We start from the raw sequence: 23,637 nt of genomic DNA, 5'->3' as shown, positions 1-23,637 counted from the left end.
CCGGGGACGCATCCCTCTGAGCACACCCCGCTCGGGGGGGAACGCTCGTCTCATCCCTTCTCTGCTGGGGCTCCTCCGGCCTCCACAGTGCCAGCCCTGCCGCCCTGTGCCCTCACCCGGCCTGGCTGACTGCTCACGGGTGACCTCTTTGCCCGCAGGGTGACAGTCCGAACGCAGCCACGCCAGCACCGTCCCGCTCCGCGATGCCTCACGGGAGAGGCTGCGCGCACACACGCAGGCACCCCACACTCCCCAGGGATCTCTGGGCACCTCTCTGCCATCCTCGAAGGGAAACCTGCGGCACGGGGATGCTGAGCTCGCGTGCCACCTTCAGTCCTGGGCCAAGCACTGCCCCCGGGATGCCTGGTCCCTTGCCCACCGCACTGCGACCGACCCGTGTACCACAGCTGCTCCACATTTCTTCTTGCCCTCTCTTCCCCTAGCACTCGAAAGACCACCTGCACCCAGCCTTGCCAGAAGGACACTGAAAAGTCGCACATGCGCACACACACACGCACACACCCCTCCTTCCTACAGATTCAAGCTAGCAGCAAGGCACTACAACACACCCGAAGTGGACAACGTTCCCTCTCCCCATACCGATGAGAGGACACCACCACAAGCCCAGGCCCTTGCTCGTGAGCTGTGTGGTTCAGTGAGGTCTGCACTCCCCGCATACTGGTCCTGGGACTGGTGCACCTACCACAGCTGCTCGCTGCCCCATCGCTCGCCCAGCTACCACTTTATGGCCAGAAACTCCCTCGGTTGCCAAGGCACCTGGGACTGCTGGGCACAACACAAACCCACGCAGCCTTTGCTCTTCCCATCATGCCGCCATTGGTGCACTCATGTGCGATACCTGCAGAGACTCAGCTCCTCTCCACTTTTCCCATCTGCATTAAGTGCCCCAGCCTTAAAGACCACAACAGTGTGGGTGACACTTTCCATAGGAAGTTTCCTCATTTCTCATCCTTTTGCCTCACTCTTTAAGACTGAGAGACCTTCCCTGAGGAAGTCCTGGAGCTCCCTAGTTCTGCTTCATCCCACCATCTCCTTCCACAGTTCCTTCATTCCCAGTGATGCCCAGTCTGGTAGTCCCCAGCCTCAGGACTCTCCTGTGCTCCATGCAGCAAGACACCCTGAAGTCCCCTTGGTGCCCCCAGCTGTCCCAAAACCCTGCACAGGAGGTCCTGAAAGTGCTCCGCTCCCTGAAAGGTCAGCCACTTGCTTTCTTGGCACATAGCTCCTTCCCTCCTTTGAGGACTGAGCTACACCATGGACAAGGTGTGATCCACGTGCCTGGTCAGGCTCCCTTCACGATGCCCTGACTGGGCCGCCCACCTCACCGGCCAGACTGGGGTTCAGCTCCATTCAGCACTCCTCTTCCCATCACATCTTCCACTGGCTTGGACCTGTTTCACTAATGCAACCATTTCACCACAGACACAATTCCAGGCAAAAAACGTTCATTCCACTCTGGTTCTGCAGACAGCCACAGGTATTACCAGCTCCTGGCAGGACCCTAGCACCTACCATGGGCTATGCATGCCCTCCTGTATGGCCCATTCAAGCTGCTCTGATGTTCTACTGTTTGCCACGACACTGTGCACTACCTGTAATTTGCTCCACTACAAACATAGGGGAATGCGGGAAACATCTGCCACGTTGCCTCACTTTTTACCTCGGGGCCTCTCCCAGTGGGGCCGCTCACTTAATCTTCACACTGCGCTGTGCCTGTCCCACACACCTGCCTCTGTCACACTTCCTGAGCAAAGTTCAAGCAGAGATGAGGAGGTCCTAGCCCAGACTCCAGGACGGCCTCAGCTTTGTAATGCTTTCCCTACAGCAGAAAACAAGTGACCTCTTCCTCCCTCTTGGCTTTGGTTATGTAGCTGTGTTACTCCCAAGGTTTGATATTCCTCTGCTCCCTTGTGGCAACTCTCAAGACAGGTTTGCAGATTTGCACTGCTCTACACCCGCTGGGTAGGATGTCCTCACGTACATGTCAGCACTGGTATTGCTGTGCAAACACCACCCAGCCACAGCAGTGCCTGACCTAGCCCTGGGCAGAACAGCCTTCACGGATGCATCTTCCCCCGGACAAGGCTTCACCAGACAGGCTGGACTGTGATGTGACCACTGCAGGTGTTCCTCAGGAGCCTCGGGGCATGCTCAGGAGTACTTCCTAGCATGGGATGCCTCACACCCTGCAGCAATCAGCCCAGCAGCAAAACGCATATTTGGGCCCCCAGTGCCAGGACAGCCAAGGCCATGGTCCCTATCTCCGACCAGATCTGACCTGCCGAAGCACTTCTACATTCCCACGGCAGACACAACATGTGAGGGCCCTGCAAAAGGCACGGATTACATGACCAATTCACCCTTCCCCATTCCTACACCATAACCCCAGGCGTTTCCTGGTACCTTTGGCGGAGGCATTGTTCTGCGAGGATGATGAGGGTCTCCTCTGTGTGAGGAAAACACCGGGTGCCATCGGCTGCGATCCCCTGTTAGGCTGGGCGACCCCAAAGGTGCTGGCCCCTGCGGTGTACTCGTGATCTGTGAGGCTGCTGGCATGTGACTCCAGCTTCGGCTCTGGCGAGCTGCCTTCCTGAGCCGGTTTGTTCGCGTTGTTGGTTGACAGCTTCTTTTTGGTATTTTTTTTCTTCTTGCCTTTTTGTTCCTCCTTTAAAATGACAAACATGAAGCTCAGATTAATCCCCAGAAGACCTTTAGCTACGGCAAGGGCCAGCGGCGTTGCTTAGGGTCCTGATACAACGAAAACCCACGAAGTTTGCCATGTACAAACTGCTCAGGGTCTGTTCGGATACCATCTCGCTCACAGCTCTCTCTGCTGCACACACACGTCTGCCTTTCTTGCATCTACATATGCGCTTTGTGCAGAGCTTCCTTGTTTGTTAACTCTGCATACACTGCGGCGAGCAGGAGCCAGCCAGGACCAAAATGACCCTGCCTTGGGAGACCAGCGTGGTTTTGCATGAACAAATCTTTCGATGTTCCACAAAAACTGGCACCTCCTATCTTCAGGTATCTTCATACACTTTCACAATAGCATGGAGGATATTAAACATCCCACTGCTTCACAGACTCTGCTTCCTGCTAGGACACACACATTATCTCTCAACCTGTAACCGCACTTATACACACATACCGTGAGAACAGTGGTCTGTCACCATCCTGTTTCCCTTGCCTACCTTCAGTCCGCTTCTTGATGAAATCCTGCTACCATTCTTAGAGCTCTTCTACTCAACAGTACACATCACAGAAGCCCAACGCCACCAAAACCTGCATCTCCAGCAACTTGCCAAGGTGTCTCACCAACCTTGCTCCAGCAGACCTTGTCACCTTCACACCTCACGATGTCACATTTGTGGGGCCTATGTGCATGAGGTGCTTAGCATCTATCTGACCTCTTCAGTGACACAACACTTATCAACACCCGAAGTGCCTCAGTATCTTTGCTAAACTGACCCATAGCTACCCACGGTTCACCAAATCTTTGGAAGTAAATCCTTATGCTTCTCAGCAGCCGATTTCCACAGACAAGTCAGTCACACCAGTCAGACTCTCAAATACACATCGATATGCGGTTCATGCACGCTCCTTTCGGGCAGCCTCCTTCTGTCTTAGCCTGGTAGCTACGCTCGCTCACTTATACTTCTCTACACTTCCAATACATCGCCTGCTCTGTGCTGCGGTGTTGTCCAATACTTTGTGACACCATTGGACTTTCATCCCATTTATCTCCCCTGAGACTGCTGAGCCTTGTGTCACTGGCACGAATAAACACTGAGGAGGATGGGCACTGCACTGCTATTTGGGCATGACTGCTGCTGGGGGAGAGGGCTTTCATTTCCTGACAGCTACTACTTCTCAAGCAACCTCACCTGCTGTGACAACTTCGCGGCAGCAGCGGCAAGTCCAGTTTCAATGGAGGCAACTCTTGTGCCCTCTCGCACCGGTCTGTCTTGTCGAGGCACTGAGGGGCCAACTCGTGCTACAAGGAAAGCAGATGCAAGTGAGACGTGCAGAAGGTGCCCGTGTGAGCAGCATAACCACACACTGGGCAGCGAGGCTCTGCCCTCTTGAGCAGAGAGGGCCAGGGATGCCACAGCCTCTGCCCTTTCTTCCCCAGGATGTGTGCGAAGGCAGGAGGTGCCAACAGCCTCCAGGCACAGCGGCTTGGGGAGAAGCTGCCAATAAAGACGTAACACAGCTGAGCAACTTCACTGGCAGCTGCAGCTACCTGAAGCCAAAGCCCGGGAGGTTTCTGCCTACACTACAGATATGAGAGACTCCAGCATCATTTCCAAATGGACAGTGTTCACTGCCCCATCAGCTGGGGGTGCACATGCAGTGCCACAAGCTGATGAGACACGGGCTGCTTGTCACACACACAGCAAGCCGTGGAGACTCCCGTTAGTGGGCCACATCAAAGGGGTCTAAGGACACCCTGGCCTGTCACTGCCTCTCATGAGTCGCAACAAAACCACCCTTCCAGACCACCAGCTTTGGCTGAACCTGGAGGAGACTATTCCCACTCTCTCATTACTCTTTGCACAGTCAACACCTAAAAGCCATGACTGCTCAGCTGTCTGGGGTTTCACTGTTATACCACTGCTAAGGTGGCCACCAATTGTTCCATCATGTGGAACATGAAGAAAAATAAACCAACAACCCACAGAGGAATTACTTTTGCCTGCCAACTGATTGACAGAGGAAGGCTTAACACTGCTCAGCATGAGTCCCAGCGCACAATACCACCTTCCACTGTGCTGGAAAGGATTAATCCTTCATGTGGTAAAGAAATTGCTAGTTTTGGTCTTAAAATTTCCACACTCCTTGTAAAATGGCTGGTTTCTTAGGGACCTGCAGGACTTGGCCTGAGTCTGGGCAGCAGAGACCATATGGACTTACCCGTTGGACTGTAAGGGGCATCATCTGAACTTTTCCTTTTCTTTGATCGGGATTTGAATACTGGATTATCTTCATCTGATTCAAGAGAAGGGTAAACTACAGTAGGAAACAAAGGCAATAGTTTCAGTGTAGGAAACAGCTCTACCCTGCATAGAGGCACACTTGTTCTGTACAGGTGTGGTGACTACAGGCATCACAGCTGGAATAGCAAGGTCCCCCAGAAGTACCAGTGAGTGGTGACACAGCTGCAACACTCAGGGGACTTTCTCCTGCTCTCATCCACACGCTACACTTGGAAGCTGCTGTCATTAAACTGTGACAGGTACTTTTAGGACACACAGAGAAACTTCTCAGACAGGAAAAATCAGTCTTCCTCTTGTCTGTGGAGCGGCAGCACAGCTAGAAGAGACATGAACAGGTTTTCTTATCTCAAGCTAGACTGCTACTGAAGACATGTCAGTCAACCACTTCATTCAGCACCACACCTTCCTGGCCCATATGACTCCTGCACAGTTAGGCAGAGACAAATGAGACAGAATGGGAGTATCCAAAAGACGAACGTGAACCATTCTACCAGAGGACCCTTCACAGGCCTCAGGGATAAACACCAACTTACCTGTCTCAACTTTGTCCCAGCCTGTACTATGAAGTTTCTGTATTTTTTTTTCACATGCATTTGATTTTCTTGCCAGTTGCCATTTGTTACATCATGAGTGATTTTGGCATTACTGTGGCATTTGGCCATTGACACTAGAAGTCTGCTGATCAGATGTGGCACAGAGCCTCTGGAAACCAAGCCTGCTCACAACAAAGACTCTCCATTCACTGGCAGCATAGACACATAATGAGAAAATCCACTCCTCAGTAGAGCAGAGCCTTGTTCATGCGGGGCGTCTGTCTGTAAACCACACCCCTGTCCAACAGCTTCATGGAGCTGCCCTTTCCCAAAGCACCTTCCAGCACTACCACTGCATCTCAGCACATGCAGTGCACTCTAAATGGCCAGGCAGCCTTCTGCAACACGTCACAGCATCTCCATTTTGCCTCGGCATCTCTGTTAATTATGTGAAAAGGCACACTCCACTTTTCCAATTGTAACAAATTATTTCTGATGGCCATGCTTGCCTGGGAGACTTAAACACACACAGACTCTCCCGTTACACAGCATACACCTCTACCAACTTCTTGCCGTCTTTGCGACTTCAGGCTTTCCAGTCCCTGTCAGTCTTCACACTATTACTTCTCGTCATTTCCTCACTTCTTATACTCAAAAATGCTCCTGCAGATTATTATGGCAGAACCGATATAACTGGTGCAAACTGGCTTTGTGCCCATTTCTGCTTCAGGTGCCTGCATTCCCTGCCAACACTGAAAATAGCATTGGATCCTTTTTCCAAGTACAAATTCAACTTCTCGCTCATCTTAGCTAGATATTTTATTGCTATTGTGCAGACAAGGACGTTTCTGTCATAAGTACCAGTACCTGACACACACGGATGGGACAGTTTCCTGTTTCTTGGCTGACTGCTGCGGTTTCAGTGGGCTTCCACGCTTCTTAAGATCTTCTGATTGTGACGTGCCTCAAATACAGTCTACCTGGATGCCTGTATCACCACCGGCTGTGTAGTCAGTATACCTATCATACAGTGTTTGCTTAATTTTGCTGTGCAGACCTCTTGTTGTTTGCACTCCTCCTTACCAAAATACCCAGTCGATTTCAATGTGACAGAAAGTGAGCAAATGTATCACGAGAAACATGGGGTGTATTTGCAAACGTGCACAAATACGTACATGCATACCCAGGCACATACTCAGACTGCTTTGTTTGTACTTACCGTAATCTGAATCTTTAAAACAGGCATCTAAGTGGTCCTGGTCTTCATCATAATCTTCAATGTCAATACTGTTCTTTGTGCTTTTCTTTAGTAACCGCTTGCCGGCATTTTTGTTGCTGCCACCACCTGTTTTTTTAGAGTTTTGTGTGGAGATGGAGTTATTTTTCGCCTGATTGGTACCCCATGACGTCTGGAGGCAGGACTCTGACGACTGGAGGTTTGCCATCGATAGCATGCCCTGGATTGCTTCTTGCGTGCTGGGTGAGGCAGGTGGCTGACTGCGGGAAAACATTGAGAAATACAAGAGCTATTAGTGATCGCAGAAAAACACGAACCCCTCACAAATAGTTGACTCCTTTCACTGCACGGTGTTGCTAGAAGAGATTTCCTGATTACTGCCCTTTGAGCAGCTGGGCACGCCACAAGTGACACCAGCTATTTTTATGCTAACAGCAATATCACAGACAGCACGTTAGATTTGGAGTTGCTGCCCCAGAAGCCAGGAAGCGGTGTGCCGCACAGCTGGGCATGTGATGGGCAGCTCCCTGGGGGCTGCTGTCGCTGGTGGGGGAGGACAGGGGTCAGGTAACTTGTGAAAGCCCGTAACAGCATTCCCAACAACACAGTGTCTCTACTACCGACTCTGAGGGCTTATGGGTCAGCACTGGAGGGGGATGTCATGGTAGGCTTCTGCTACATACTGCCAAGCAAGTAGAGGAAGAATTTGAACAACTGGAAGGAAGCTCATGATCACGGGCCACAGTTCACACTGGGGGCTGTCACCACCCCAGGATCTACTGGAAGAGCAACATGGTAGGGCACAAGCAATTCAAGAGATTTCTGCAATGCATTGGGAGGGTTTTCTGATGTGGATGTGGGACGGATTGATTACAGGAGATGCTGGAGAGATACGGACTGGACGGGTGGACTACAGGGTGGGTGGAAACTTGAACTTGCTTTTTGGTATTTTATTGTCAGTTGTCAACAGGCATGGCACATCTACTACAGAAAGAACTACATTCTTACAGAGTAGGCTGAGGTCAAATGATGTGTAATTCTGACTGGCATGTACACTTAGCAAGGTGGGAAAGCACCCTCCCCACAATATAGAAGAATGTAGAAGAATGATAATCCTGTCAGAGAACACCAGACATTAATTTTGCATCAGGCAGAACACATCATCAAATATTTCCAGAACTCTAGAGTTTCGGCAAATTGTGGAATGCAAAAAAACTTGCTGTGGTAATGATATTTTTTACAGTTATGCAATAGAAGCCACTAACATACAGCATTTCCCAAGTAAATTAGCAGTACCACATCACTTTCTCTTACTTGATCTTAATTTAATCCACTTTAAACCATTACAGGGCTCCAGATAGAGTAACATACAAGACATAATGGGAGTTTCTGGGCACTAATTGCATTTATAAATAATCCTGAAAATGAATTAAGACCGGTGCTAGCAGCTAGCAACTCAACAAATAGAAGAACATCGAAAAACTTATTTAGGAGAGACATTTTAATCCCTTCATTATCGTGCCAGATGCCTTAGCCTTCTTTCTCCCTGTCAAAGGCACATTTTGCACCATCTATAAGAAATGAACATATTTTCTTTCAATTTTTTCCCCCAACTGTTTCTTGCAAACACCGGACTCTCAAAGCGCTGCAAACAGACCATCAAGCACTGACCACTAAACGGGCAAATTAGAGAGGAACTGCCTTAAGCAACACAAGCTTCAACAAATAAATTGTGGAATATGATCAAAAACAGTGGTTCTGGGAGTCGAACCACAACCTGAATGTGTGGGTGAAATGCCTCATAAAGACAGAGCTGCACACGGGACAAAGTGTTTCTCATTAGGGCATGTGCTTGTGTGTACTTTCATTAGAAGCATTTCAGCTTTCTAAGCCAAAAAAAAATCAAGAAGAATCAGGAAGCAATTTTTAAGCTCTGGAAGGCCATATCCCCTTTCTGTAGCTTCACCAATGATTTTAAAAAAAACATTTATGAAAGTAAACTATCTGTGAGTCACAACCATGACTTAAAACACATTTTAAATGAGCGTGGGAGCAGGAGCAAAGCAGCCGGAGTGCTTCTGCCCCCATGCTCCCCTCCCAGCAGCCGGCTGGCAAGTGCCCTTCAAACACACAGTGAGGTGGCACTTGGCGATAGCACAGACCCTGCCACTGCTCTGCAAATCCCGGCAGCCTTGCTTTCCTTTCCTCTCGCTAAAAAATGATGTTGTGGATGAACAGAGAAAAAGACACTTTAACAAACTGACTGGTAGCAGTTTGTGCCTTTTGCAGGGGGCTCCACTTCAGCATTTTGCACAGCCTCCCTTTTCGGGATTTTATTGTCTCCTTTTACTCTTCTAAAGACAAGGACACATGACTGAGAGATTAGTTTACTGCAATAACCGTTTGCTGCCTAGCAAGCATCTGGTGATTTTCAGCTGCGTATAGTGCAGGAACTGAAAGGGGTCCACTGGAAACTGCCAGCTTCCCCTGCAACACCCAGCACTGCGCAGTAAACCCCACCGCAGCCGCTGTATGGTCCACAGGCAAAAGCACCACTCAGATGGCCAAAAAGGCATGGCCAAAGCAGCACGGCGGCTGCATGGATGACCCGCAGGGCTGGGCTGTGGAGGACGAGTCCGAGGTATGCCAGGCCCAGCTCCCACCCACAGCCCACGCTGAGCTGGTACAGAGCCGGACAGGCCAAGCTTGCACCCACATGGAGCAGCCTGAGCTCAGAAGCCTGCTAATGAGCCACGTGCATCCTCATCATCAGCAACTGCCTTTCTGCTGCTGCTCCCAAGAGTTGAAACTGGCAGCACGTTTTCACGTTATTAACACAGAGAAGCACCGTAACAGAAGGGAAAATCTGCTGTTAAAACTTATCCCCAGTAAAATCTCCCCCAGGGCTGACCAGGCTGAAGTGCTGGTTAGGACAGTGTGATGAGGAGCAGGGAAGGGCAACTCATCTCGGTGGGAACCTGAGGAAGAAGACATTGGTCTGTATGGCACAGATGGCTTTGCACCCTACACACAGTGTTCTCTGCAACTATTTGTTGTGTTGTATTTAAGCCTCAGGGCCTCAGTGTCCCAGAACTGCTTGCCGTTGCTAGCGGTTATCTTCATCAGGGAGGAGAGCATAAAGCATCCCTTCAGGCTACGTTTTGGGGCTTTTACATTGCCGGCGTTACCCACCTAGACTTGGCAAGAGCGTCCTTTCCCTGACAGCATGTTCCAGAGCAGGTGGCAATAGGCAAACAGCTGTGATTGTGACAAGAATACACACAATTCAGCACAGACAGACTAAGGTTTTACCTCCCTAGTTGAGGCTGGCCCCTGTGCTGTCTGGGCACAGGAACGATCCCAACACCCTGAAGCTAGGAGAGGATATCATGCAGGCAGCCGGTGCCTCACTTTTCACAACCAATTCTACTACTGCCATCTCTGTCTGAGGGTTCAACATCTCTAGGCAGATCATCGCCTTCCTTTCATAAGCAATTACTGAGGCTTTCACCTATATCCCCATATTTAGAAATCGAATTTATTAATTTCAGCAGAATATTACTCATTGAAGGGTGGCTTCTTCCCCATTCTCCATGTTGCCTACACAGATGGCTGGAGGCACTGAAGGGCAAGGCGGAGATGAGAGACAGTAAGCTCACTAATGTCTCACCTTGTCTCTGAATAACTATCGCCCAGTCTCATCATTAGGGGAAAAAATAGATAAGGTCGAAGGAAAGTCACAGGAACCAATGAACATTTTCTAAATGGAAATAAGAACTAACCTGAAACAAGAACTATCTCATGGGGTTACAGAGAAGACAGAGCCAGACCCTTCTCGGTGGTGCACAGCAACAGGATGAAAGGCAGTGGTCACAAGCTGCAGCAGGGGAAAACCCATCCCAACACAGGAAGAAAAAGTCCTTGCTGAGGGTGGCCAAGCAGCTCACACAGAGAGTCTACAGAATGCCTATCCCTGAATATATTTAAAACTTACCAGGGCAATGCCCTGAACAACCAGGCCAAACCTTGCAGCTGGCTGTGCTGTGAGCAGGCGGCTGCACTAGGTGACTTCCCGAGGACCTTTCCAACTGCCATTACTCTGGAATGCTTCAAATAAGAACCACTGAAAAACAGTTGTGCATGTAAGGGGAAGGCAATAAATCACCATCTGTGATAGTATTTCCCTGTCATTTCTGCATTTCCCCTCACCCTGGGGCCAAAAGCAAATGAACTACAAAGAAGAAGTGGAGCCAAGACAGTAATGACTTATCAGTATTTTGGAGAAGTCACAGTTGTATAAAACTATGGAACTCAAATGATTTCAAGTACAAAACCAGTATTTCCTTCCATACTTGAATCACACCTGGAAACAACAAATAATTTTGAACAGTTCAAGATCACATGACTACCAGTCCCTCCAACCTTTTTTCCATATTCCATTTCAGTTCTTTCAGACTGTCTCTACATTTATAGCAGACCTTCTGCAGGACGTCTGTCATCATCTCTCCCCATCTTGCTACCACTGACACAAGTAGAGGAGATGCAGCTCTCTAGAGCAATCTAGGTAATGCCATCAGGGCATTTGGTTTGGTCAGCTGCAAATGACAGTCCAATATCTTACAGAATAAAGTTTCACACAATTCAGATAAGGTCATTATCACAAAAAAGCCCTGACCTGCTCCCTAAGTTACTGCTGGGGTTCAGCAGTGCCGGGACTGGTCTGACAGGGCTCCATGTTTCCCACTTGAGAGCTGGCTCCCATCTGCACAGACCACTGTGTGAGCAAAGCAGATTCCACGTAGGCCTACCTGCACTACTGCTACGTGAAGTATCCAGAACATACATTCATATATATATGTATATATATAAATGCATACATATGCCTACCCTTTATCTGCCTTACAAGTAGAGAAAGATGGAAATTGTTCCTGAGAGTCAGACACGACCACATTGGCATTATGTTGCGACACAGTATGTTTGCATATCATGTTTCTTCCATTTTTTTAAAAAAATCATGTTACGGCCATTTAAAAAGCCTAGCATAATTATGAAATGAAACATAGTAATTTCATTTATCGGGAGCTTTTTTCAATCAAGCTCCAACGCACACTGCCAAAGCCTAATTGTTTATACAAGAGCCAAAATTGATATGACACATTCCCACTGAACTACCACACACAGTGTAGTAATTCATGCAGAGTTTAGTTACGTGACTGCGTTTGCAACTTTGATTTCAGAAACCACAAAGTCTACAAATACACTGTGTACAGAGCCCAGGCTGAAAGGAGGAAAAATGAAAGGCCAGAGTCCTACTCCATTACTGAGCAGCAGTTTTAACCCATTGCAGATGGCAAAAGACACCTCCCAAGCAAGGAAGAGAATCTTTGAGGACCATTTCTTTAACCTGTTTTTTCCGCTTACCCCTGAATTTGTGCACATTGTAAGTAGGCAGCGAACCATGTTATACATGGAATGGCTAGTAGTGTACACATGGCCAAGGCAGATTTCTTTTAATTCTTACAATGGTTGATAAGTTTTCTTATTTTATCCCAAACTTCAAGCATGGGAGTCATATTACACTGGCAACTTTATTCCCAGAGACCTAACTACCTGCCGACATGTCTAATTACCTGCCAAATGTGAGCGTAAATTCAACACAAACACTAGTTCCATTATGCACCATAACACAGAAAGGAAAAGGAATTCACAGGAACAGTCAAACAGACAACAAGTGCCAATGTGATTATTTCTTTTGAAGGGCACATGCAGAGTTGGGGCCAAATCTCAAAACATGAGGAAAATCTAGAACCACTGACCCACTTGAACTCAGACATCAAAAAATATTCTATTTCCTGGGAGCTGCAGACACATGGGTACCTCTCCCCATACCCTCTGCTATCACAGGAGGTGGTTGGCTGTTTTGATCAACCACTCCTTGTTAGGGGGAAGGCAGTAATGGAGGAAAAACAGGACTAAACTGAGATTGTATCTCTTCCCTAGAAATAGCAGCCTTGTCAAGATAAGCCTTCTAAGGTTATGTAGTGACTATGTTACTTGACTTTAAAATCATTGGCTTTTTTCACCCCCATTAGGAATGAAAAGAGAACTCTTAAAGTAGACTCTGCATGCACACCTCAGTTCAACACAGAGATGAGGATCCCTGTCACTGTGCTGCAACAAGTAATAAATTCTAAATGTTGATGCACAAAGGCAGGACTGTCTCTCACAGAGCTGCCTGGTACTTCCCAACAGTCAATATAATATGCTTTAATCTCTTGTAACCATCTAAGCTGTGAAAGAGACAATTGCCTAATAAATTGAGAGGTTGAACCAGAAAATATTTCTGGTTCAGCAAGACTCCCTCCTTTAGATTTCTCTGTAGCTCTGTCACCACACTGCAACCTTAAAAAATTCCATCTTCTGTCTTAACATCAAAAAATCTATTTTTTTTTTAAACTGCTTTTAAAATTTGCTTCTATGTTTTCCCTTGGTAACTTATTCCATATGTTCCCCTTTGACCATGAGGCATATCTTTTGGAATTCTCAGTTATGGCTTTTAACTTCCAATCTTTCCCAGGTTTAGATAATATCTTCCTCTCTGAGGGGACCTTCTCATTCCATTTTAACAGATTCTTTCAAATTTGCAAGCTGCACTTTTCCTGGGTCACGCACACCCAACACCCAGCAAGGGCACAGCACGGGTGAGGACAGCACCAGTCTCTCTTTGTCCAGTCTGTTCTCAACTCTCAGACCACTCCTGCAGCTACTTCTCTCTCCTGCACAGGTTCTGTGGCTTTGTATAACCAAGGCAGACCTAGAGAAAGCAGGAAGGAAAAAAGATGCTGTTGGGGCACCCCAGCAACCGCTGAATGTGGTATTTGGCTTTACTACTCAAAGCAGATTGGTTTTGCTGCTTTGCACATATAAAATGGTGCAACACACCTCTTGCTTCCATGCAACATCTGCTATATGAATCGGGAGTAGGATAAATGCTGCTTCAAGCAGCCAGCCTGGAGAACCAACATGTCCTGCCTGCCTGGTGAAGGTGGTTTTCAAATGAAAGTAGAGTGGAGATGGTAACTGGCTTACTAAAATGCCAAACAAGAATAGCCTTACTGCATGTTGCAGATCATTTCCCACATCAACACCTAGCCTGTCATTCTCACCTTTCAGAGGATAATTCCTTTGTTTGCACAACAGGCATATTTAGAGGCTAGAAACTTGTGCCAGCCATTTACCAACAGCCCACAGCTTCCAAAAGTACCAAGGCTGTACTCCCCGTGGAGCAGTTGAAAGTGCTTAGGTGAATACCTCTGGTTTTCTACAGACGGGGGACAAATCATTCAGTTAAGATTGCAGCAGCAAAGATCTACTTAATCAGCAGACTACTAGGGAGCACAGGTCATAAGACATAGCAGTTCATGTCTACAGTGCCATTCTGTGCATGGAAGCCATAAAGTCAGTTGACGCTCCCCAAACCCCTTCCCAGGGATTTCTTCCTAAAGTTTCAGTTAAGCAAGACATTTCCATATGTGAAGAGTCCTGCTAGCTTCTTTCGAAATGACAGACGTGTTTCTGTTACCTGATTCTCTATCAGTAGTTCAAGATCAGACTTGGCCTGTGAAGAGTGGAGGTAGTGAACCCATACAATTGTTTTGAGATGGGCCCAAAAAAACCCCCTTGTTCCAGACAGTCCTGAACTGCAGGATTTGAGTCTATAAACCATATTTTTCAATTTTGCTTTTCTTTTCACTGCTCACTGTTTGGATTACTAAAAGATCTAGTGCTGTGCCTTAATAACCATATTCCAGAACATCCAGTGTCAACTTCAACATCTACCTACAGTGGTCCCATTTGAAACACAACCAAGCCCAGGCAAGCACTTCCATTTTAGGTATACAAGTACCCACAAAAGAGTGTATTTTTCCAAGCCATGTGCTTTGGTGGGGAGAAGAATGATGACCGGGGTGTGAGGGAGGGTACACGGTTTCCTATTTTCTTCTTTCAAACATTCGACATTCAGGGAACTGCATGGCACCTTACAATGCCTTATGGAAGGAATGCTGGTCATTTAGATCACTTTATTACATTATTACTACATTAAAAAAACATTATTCATGCCCTCAAGCTGCATTCACTGATCTGTCTCTTCCTTCTGAATGATTCATCTATTATAGTATTATTGCTAAAATGGATGTTCAGCATTTACAGATGTGAAATGCCTCTATTTGTTTAAATTATACCACCAAAATCTTTCCTACACACTTTCCCACCTCTCCCTCCAGATCACAGGATAAAGGAAGAATTTGCTTACTGGAGAAAAAGCAGTTACTGAGCTGCAAAATTCATTCTCTCTCTCTCACACACATGCACAAAATCACAAGAGAGCAATTTTTGTTTATGGGTAAGAGGAAAAAACATCCCTTGGTGCATACCTGTTGGTGTTATACTCTAAACCCCCAACTTCCTTGCTTGCCTGCAAAAGATCAAGAATTCCTGCTGAACTTCCACTCTCTTTCTTTACTTTGGAATTGCGCCCTGGCTTTGCCTCTGTGTCAATGTGAAGCAAATCTTCATCTGACGAGTCATCGCTCTGCAAAAACAAGGAAAAGGCTCAAAAAAGCGGAAACTCACTGAATTAGTCAACAAGAACAGCACAATAACTTCTGCAGCCTGCTGGTCCTCCAAAGACACAGGGCTAGCATTCGTAATTTGCTTTCATTAAAGACAAAAAAAAACCCCAAACAAAACCAGGTACACAGTAAAAATCAGTCTCCTTGCAGCCTGTAGGCATGGTAGGTTTTTCTTTGCCCTTCCAACCCTGGAGAACCAGCTCTGAGATCTGATACTGTGCATGGGATCAAACCACTGTAACTGTGGTGTTTCCAGGTGCTGTGTTCCCTTCTCAGCCCATGTTCCTGTTCTTGAGACCATGACCCATGTAGCAAAAGAAGTGAATGTGTGGCCGTATCTCTGTCAGCCCAGATATGCATCAGGGCATGGGTCTGTATCTTGCAAGACTATTAACACAGCCAATTCAGACACAGGGACAGACCCATTTCTGCCATCCCTACTGCAAGAGAACAGGAAGATGTGACAGAGAAATGGGATAGACACATATAAACAGTGGCATCTGAGGCCACTGAAGGAAGCTACCTGCATCTAACTCTTTCTGGGGCTGGTATCTCTATGCACTGTAGTTGAGAGTGTAATAGAACAACTTTTCTCCCCCATTCCTGCCCTGCTTTCAGGCCCCTAAAGTCCCAGCCCTTATTGCTTAAGACTGCCAATCACTGTTCTCTCCAGGAACTGGCCTCACTCCTTACGCTTCTGCACAGTGAGATACCAGCATGTTTTTCCCTGTTCTCTGTGTACCGGTCTCCAGATGTCAACTACTGACTCAGGCAAGGAGGTCTGCACTTGCTCTTGAATATCTCTGAGCCAAACCAGGATGAAAAGGATTCCTTAGCTCTTAGGGCCAAACATTTCAGTCACCTACAGATCTGTGTTAACAAGCTATTTTGCTTTTTCTGACTTATTCAGATATTATAATATGAATTTGTATTAACCACAGTTGGGCAAAAGATTTAATTTTAATGTCATTTAATTTCCAGGATGGAGCTTCAGTGCTAACACAGAGCAAACTTAACACCTGTGCTGTTCAGCTTCCTGAAAGTAAGCTATCAATAGGCACACTGACACTGCCTCAAGTTAGGGACATGCTAAAGTATCATGCTGAGTCAAGCGCATTCTAGATGTAAGCCCGTAAGGGCAGAGGCAGACTCTGCTAAGTGATAGCAAACAAAACCTTTAATTGTTACATAATAGGTGTTAAGGGCTTCAAGTAACGTGAAACGCCAAATGACATCAGTTCAATTGTAGTAGCATTACTCTGAGTTTCATCTGTCAAACACTAACATGGAAATTTAATGACCAGTGTTCAACGCACATGGAGACAGGAGGGCAGACACAGGTTGGGAGCTGGACAGACCCCTGTGCCTGTCAGCAATGTAAACATCAAGCCAGGTATGACAGAAAACTCCTTCTGACCCTTCCCATTCCTTCTTATGGCTTGCTCCTGTTCTTGTGTTGTGATACAACTGTCGCAGTCCCCACACGCTTCCCATCAGGCCTGATCATGTACAAGCAGTTGAAGCCACAGTACCAAATTGTGCTTAGTCCTGGCAATGTCTGAATGCTACCTATTCTGGGCAGACTGTAACTGCAGAATGAAGGACAGGATGTGACAACAGCCTGTGAGAAGGCTTTGCTGCTGCCATTACAGTACTGCCCCACACACTGTTAGAGACATACAATGGGTGCTTGCTTGTGACAGGTACAATAATAACGATACCTTGTATGATACTGACTCCACCTTTGGCTTCTTAACAGGAGTGTGCTGCAGAGTGTCTTTTTTATCGGATAAAACTAAATTAAAAAAAAAAAAAAAGAAAAGAAAAACAAAGTCATGGTTCTTTTCCCTTCAAAAAACAGCACTCATAATCCACTTATATTTGACTGACAGTTAAGATATGGCTTTCTTTATTATAAATCACATAAATTTTAAAGACTAGTTTTGGACAATCAACAGCTAAGACTTTGTTGTGCAGTTACAGACAAAATAAGAAATATTCTTACAGGGCAGTTCTCTTTTTGTAGTGTTTTTCTTCCTTCTGATTGGAAACTCATCAATTTTTAGTTCACCATCATCTGACACATATTCATATTCATCTCGTACAGGTTTTGCTTTGTCTTCTTTAAAATTCTGCAGTGATCCAAACACACTAGTATTCAGCTGGGTTTTGACTCCCTTTGAACTGAAAAAAAATTACAAATCAGTAACAACACTTGGAGTGAAAAGTATTTTGTGAATTGACAGAGAGGAAGACAATGAGTATCTTTATGCAGAAATCTCAGTCAACTTGAATACTTTTAGAGGTGCCAGAGCAATTCAAATAATTTTACAAACACATTTCTGAACCTACAATTTGTATCTCAAAATATGATGCTGACTAGAGTAGCCTTGGATGGCTTCAAATAAGCATTGTATTATTTAAAGCTGTCTCAAAGTGTATCATGATATGCATAATGCACACACAGCATGGAATTTTGGTATGCAGAGTTCATTTAACAGTTTGTTAAAAATGTACCCTGAATAGCATCTGCCCAAAATCCACCTAAAATAACTTAATTATTAAGAACGTGAAGTGCCAAAACATGAGGCACTGCCTGAATACTGAAGACACTACTCTCAAGCAAGCTACCAGCCTCAAAGATAGGTCTTTGCTGTTATGGCAAATTAAGCTGGGTTCTAGGTAAAATCAAGTTCTAGAGCAAAGGACTTTTTCTATAAGTGTATATTCTACATTGACCAGGAAGGCAGATTTTCACCTTCTTGTATAAAAAAACCATAAATAATGACTTTAATCTGATTTTTTAGTTGATATGTATTGTCATATTTTTTACTTACCCAAGCAACTTCTTATTAGAGAAAGAGAATGTAAATTTGTTGTCCTTATTTCCTGATAAAGGTGTCTTTTCTGATTTGTGTTCCTCTTCCATTTTTAGAAGTGAATCAGGTTTACTGTTCTGAAAGGCCAAAGACCCAAACCAATAAAATCAGTTAAATGAGTTGTTGATATTTCAGATTCCTAGGTAACCTCAGAGAATCCATCGATCCATATGCAGAGAAAAATATGTTCCCTCAAATGTGGTAAGTAATAGAGGATTATACTCTTCCATAGACTAACATGGGTTTTAGTCAGGGACTTGCCCCATTCAAGAAGCACTTCAGCACCAGTTTAAGCAGTGCCTGCCACAAATACGATGGCAAATTTAAATATTGCTCTCTTAAATTAGTATGGACTGAGGTAAAATACTAAACACACATTTTGTGAATCACAGCACAGGCTAAGCACACTGCTCATCAGCATCATGCCTGTGTGGCTAAGGACAGAATCTTGCACAGTGTCTGTAACCTCGCAAACACAACTGCATTTTATTCCCAGGCTCCACTTGCTTCCTTCACACCTTCAGAAGAGCTTGAATTATGAATTTAATAATTTAATATCAAAGTCATCCAGTGCAACAGAAGCCTTTGATTATTTTTTAAGCATCACCTTAATACTTTCCTAAGCTGTACTGTCTGTGGAATTAATTGGTACATATTGATCTAATCACATTAACCATGACTTTCTGTAACACAAAAAAATTAGATGTCTCTAATGTTAATGATTCATGATTCTTAGTAGTTTCCCTGCAGCAAAAAACAGGTACTTTGGTTTTGTTTTGGGGAATTTGTTCACCTTTGTCATTAGATGTTCACAACGCAGGCAAAATGCAGACAGCTATTTCTGTGAGAAAGCCTAGTGTCACCTTGTTTTAAATGGGACCTGGAGAAAAAATGTATTATTCTATGAATGAATTTTACTCACCCTACATTAGCCCTCCATGAAGGCGAGCTTTTAATTCATGTGGCATAATTCAGATTTCATTAACTCTACTTTTATGCCATCATTAGTTATTGATTTCTCTGGAACTACTCCAGACTTATAGTACAACTATGTTAAAGTAAGAATTACAAAAGAGATCAGCACTGAAAAATCTCGCTATTAACAGTGTTCCCACTTGCTTCACTAAGGATGAAGATGGACAATTCAGCATACACTTTTGAAGAACCTGCTCCCCCCCTCCTTTACTTGATCATTTTCTGCTCAAAATTTTTTCTTTGGGAACTGAAAATTGGTGCCTCGTACTCTCTGCTTAGGGAGACTTATGAACATTTCTCCACCCTTGATTTATCACTATGTGGAAGAATCAGCAGCAGAATTTAACAGGAGACATTACCTTATATTTCCATTTGGCTTCTGTTTTGCTTTTATTTTGCTCTCGAACTTCAAACTTCTCCACCTCATTCTGCTTACTAGCAGTTTCCTTATTGGGAACACTTAAAACATTCTTTGCAGCCTGGGGAAAAAGTCAGCATGTACTCTTAATGAGGATGGAGTGCTGGCATGTTACAGAAACACATTTTTTATCTGGACTATAACATGATATATTTTTGAAAACTCCTCTTCTGATTCATTCTTTTTGAATCCAAATATGAGATTCAATCAAATATTGCTGCTTCAGAGAATGCAGAAGACTAGCTGCATTTCTCCTTGATATACCAACATACAAGAGTAGTCTAAAAACATACTAATCTCCCTGCCTATTGCTCCACGGACAGGTTTCACAAACTGCATACAAACTACTAGGAAATTCAGAAGCATTTTAGAAAAGACTTATGGATACTTCTAACAAACAGCGTACAATACATTACTCTGTCAGTGCCTCAATGAAATACTGGCCCCTACTGAAGTCAGCAGCACAATTCACATCGAATTAAAGGACATCAAAATGAAACTTGTCCTACATGGGCAAAAATGGAAGCAAACTATTGTTTTATCTTCAATCACTCATTCTAGAGCAAAATCTCATGTAAATAAGATGCTTTAGAAACTAGTTCCTTCATCTTTGATAACTGATAACGGAAATGCACACGAGTGCTAATAACACTTGAAATAAGAATATAATAGTTCTAGGGGCAAAAAAAAAGCCATTAAAAAATGTCTTTTAATTTTCATCTCACCTCTGTTTGGGCAGGCAACTGGCAGCAGTTTGCCAGACTCAGCCTGAATCAATAGGTTTCTTGGAGGCTTCATATCAAATTAATAACCAAGCAAACAGTCAAATCAAATCGAACACTCAAGTAAAAAAGGGCGATAAGCGAGCAGTTAAAAAAATTTCACTTACTTCAGTGGAGATAGGGTTTCACACTGTGTTGCTTACATTATTTTTTTCATGAGACCTAAGGGTCATTTTAACCCTATTATGCTGAGAGAACAGGAAGAGGTTAAAATATGACCCACCTTCCCCTTCTTTGGCGTCTCAATCTTTGTCAAAGCCTCCTTTGTGTGTGCCTCCAGCAAGTCGAGATTCGGGATGGCTGGCGGTGGACTTTCTTTTGCCTTCTTTCCTTTCTTTTTTCCTTCTCCCTTAACTTTTGGTGTTTTGGGAGGCTTAGGGGGTTTGGGTGGCTTGGGAGGTTTGGGGGGTTTGGATGGCTTGAGTTGTTTGGGGGTTTTCACAGTTTTGGGAGTCTTTTTTTTAGGGAGCTTTTCTACAGGTGGGGGTGGAGGCGTCACTTGGACGGGTGATGGTGCCTCCTCCTTCTCCACAGGACAGATCTCCTCAGCATTTGTGTTGGCACTCGTGTCTGCTTTGCTGGCTTTCGAAGCATTCTGTAGTTTAGCACAAAATGGGAAGGCATTCAAACCCACTTGTCTCATGTTAGATATTCACCTGCACCCTCCCTTCCTTGGGGAAACAAACCCCAAAGATACCCCCTTCAGTAAAGGGGTAACTGCATTCACCGATCAGGCTGGCCAGGACATGAAGACCACACCACATGCCACTGTAACACTCTGCTCACCACTAATTCCCGCCCCCACATTGCTCCAGCACAAGTTTGGCCTGGAGAAACTCCAGTGGCTTCGTAAGGAATGTAACTCTCACCAGGTTTTATCATCAGGTAAGACTGTTAAATGGACTGCCCATACAAACAAATGTATAAAATGAATGGTCTTTTGTTTAAAATGCTAATCAGCTTGAGCACAAACCATTTCCATTTAATTCAGATGTGATAAATGTAGCAGAATCATGTTTCATGCCCTCAGGAAAAATAAGCAGTAAATAGCTGCCCAATTAAAATTAACACTGTCTGACTAATTAAAAAGAAATTATTTTCTGCTTAACTTGTCATTTTGACAATCAGAAAACTTATATACTACATCAAAGAGGATAAAAGGACAAGATAGATTTCAATTTTGAGGTCTTTGGATATAGTTAGAAAGGGGGTGGAATGTAACACAGTATCTTCTTAAAACAACTGAACTAGCTATTGTCACCTTGCACTGTCACACATCCCCACTAAGTGGAATATGATACCAGACTAAATGGATGATACGTCCATGAAACCTCCTTTTTTTGTTTTTTTTGGGGGGGGTCGGGTTTTGGGGGGGGGGGGTGTGTTTATAATTATTATCGCATCTGCTGTAGTAACTCTGCCTAGAAGCTGGCCAAGAACAAGGCCTCCTATCAGGACAATGCACAGAATAATAGTCCCAAGCTCAGACGAAGTCATAGACAAGACCAATGAACATAAGGAAAAGGGGATACTACATAGGGAGCAAGACCATGGGGATGGCAACAGTGTTCTTTGAGTTCTACCATATTTTTGGGTAGGGAGTAGCTAAAGTGAAAGAGAAAAAAAAGGATGGGGGAGTGTGGCCAGTCCAGATAAGAGAAGGTGGAGGGGGAAGGATTTAGGGAAGGCAGACACAGCGTAAAGCTGAGGAGAAAGCAAACAGGAGCCCAGAACACGTGGCAAGTCAGCCACAGACAAGAGTCCTGAGCAGACCCCCTATTGCGAAACCTCACATGAATTCTTTTAATGAAGAGAGGGGGAAAAAAAGATTCATTTATTTCAATTCATCCATTTTATAGCCTAGACTATTAAAAGACCCACAATATAGTTAATATTACGAAAAGAGCACAAACCTCACTTAATCTTATTTCTTTGGCAAGGTCCTTGATAAGTTGTGCTGGTTTGAAGTTTTCTGGTAGTTCATCTTCATGCTCTGCTAAAGCCTAAAACACAACAAAGCCAAACTGCTGTTTCTGTGCATGTTTTTTGCAAAAATATAAAAAAACCTCATTAAGTGACACATCCATATTTTTCCTATGTACTGAATTCAATACTGACTGCATCAGTAGTCCAAATAAGGTAAAAATATATTTTTCCCCCTTCTAGATATTATTGTAAATAGTTGTCCTGAGAGAACAACAGTGTCAATAGCCTTTTCCAGATGTTACTGCATTTTCACAACTGTAACATCACTTTGCTCACCCCCTTATATAAGATTCTGTGAGAAATTCCTTTTCTACATCTACAAGGAGAGATTGTCTTAGGCTGGTGTCTTCAGTGAGTATAATAGGCATATACCTTGTCAGCAGAGTGGTCTGGGAGCTCCCTGACAGGACTAACAATATTTGCATTCACATGTCATGTTACAATATTCAAAGTTCAACTTTACGCAAATGCCAAAACAGTCTGACTTCCTTTGACTCGCTACTTCTCATCTGCATGCAAGTGGAAAAAATAAGCAGAGTGACATGGAGAAGAGAGCTTCCACACCAGTCAGTCCTTCTACAGGAAACCAGGGAGCAATTCTGAATTCAGGCTCAAGCACTGTCTTTTTGCAGTAAGGAGCAGCCAAGTCCCTGACTATATTTAAATCTGGGACAGCCACCTAACTGACCTAACTGAGTATGCAACATTGTGTACTCAGCTGCTCATCTCTTCTTAAAATGTCTGAAAATGCTAAAGCTGCTAGTTCCCCTGTTCATGTTTTATGATTGAATGGCCTCTCCCCTGCAGCTAATTCCCCAAAACTTTAGGAGCAACACATGCAAGAATAACACTTCTGAAATGACTGCAGCAGGAAATTCAGGCTGCAAATCCCTTTAAGCCTTCTCTCCAACCAATATGTATTTCCTGGCTCAATTAATGTGTTGATTTGCAGGAACTGGGCACCTTGTGCACACAAAAATGGACGCATTGTTCTAGGCCTCACTTGCATACACAACCTCTGCTTAATTGATTTGGCACATTGAAATGCTCTGTCAGGGAGAACATTCATTCAGCATCCTTTTGGCTGTGTGCAGAACTGACTTTTTTAAAACTCTGGTGGTACCTTTTTTTCTGCTGACTCCTCATGTGGCACTATGAAATCCCAGCTATCGC

At 44.9% G+C, this 23,637-nt stretch overlaps 1 protein-coding gene across 2 annotated transcripts in view; it reads right to left on the bottom strand.

Annotated features, from left to right (window-relative positions):
* Positions 1-1,328: 1,328 nt before the first annotated feature.
* Positions 1,329-23,637, bottom strand: part of PHF2 (PHD finger protein 2) — an 84,708-nt gene continuing 62,399 nt past the window's right edge. The window contains exons 10-20 of one of the 2 annotated variants that reach the window (XM_010584406.1): positions 22,392-22,481; positions 20,702-21,073; positions 19,638-19,757; positions 18,262-18,380; positions 17,430-17,608; positions 17,146-17,219; positions 15,227-15,384; positions 6,774-7,051; positions 4,939-5,034; positions 3,909-4,018; positions 1,329-2,686 (exon numbers count right to left, since the gene is read on the bottom strand). In XM_010584406.1, the coding sequence (XP_010582708.1) occupies positions 2,378-2,686; positions 3,909-4,018; positions 4,939-5,034; positions 6,774-7,051; positions 15,227-15,384; positions 17,146-17,219; positions 17,430-17,608; positions 18,262-18,380; positions 19,638-19,757; positions 20,702-21,073; positions 22,392-22,481 (1,905 nt within the window). In that variant the 3' untranslated portion in view covers positions 1,329-2,377. The remainder of the gene's footprint in view (positions 2,687-3,908; positions 4,019-4,938; positions 5,035-6,773; positions 7,052-15,226; positions 15,385-17,145; positions 17,220-17,429; positions 17,609-18,261; positions 18,381-19,637; positions 19,758-20,701; positions 21,074-22,391; positions 22,482-23,637) is intronic. The other variant, XM_010584405.1, reaches the window with a different exon arrangement.

Source organism: Haliaeetus leucocephalus, unplaced genomic scaffold, assembly GCF_000737465.1.
Source record: "Haliaeetus leucocephalus isolate CR32 unplaced genomic scaffold, Haliaeetus_leucocephalus-4.0 Scaffold984, whole genome shotgun sequence".
Classification (NCBI taxonomy): Eukaryota; Metazoa; Chordata; class Aves; order Accipitriformes; family Accipitridae; genus Haliaeetus; species Haliaeetus leucocephalus.
The sequence above is the reverse complement of the archived record's forward strand: the minus strand, read 5'-3'. Positions and strand labels throughout refer to the sequence as shown.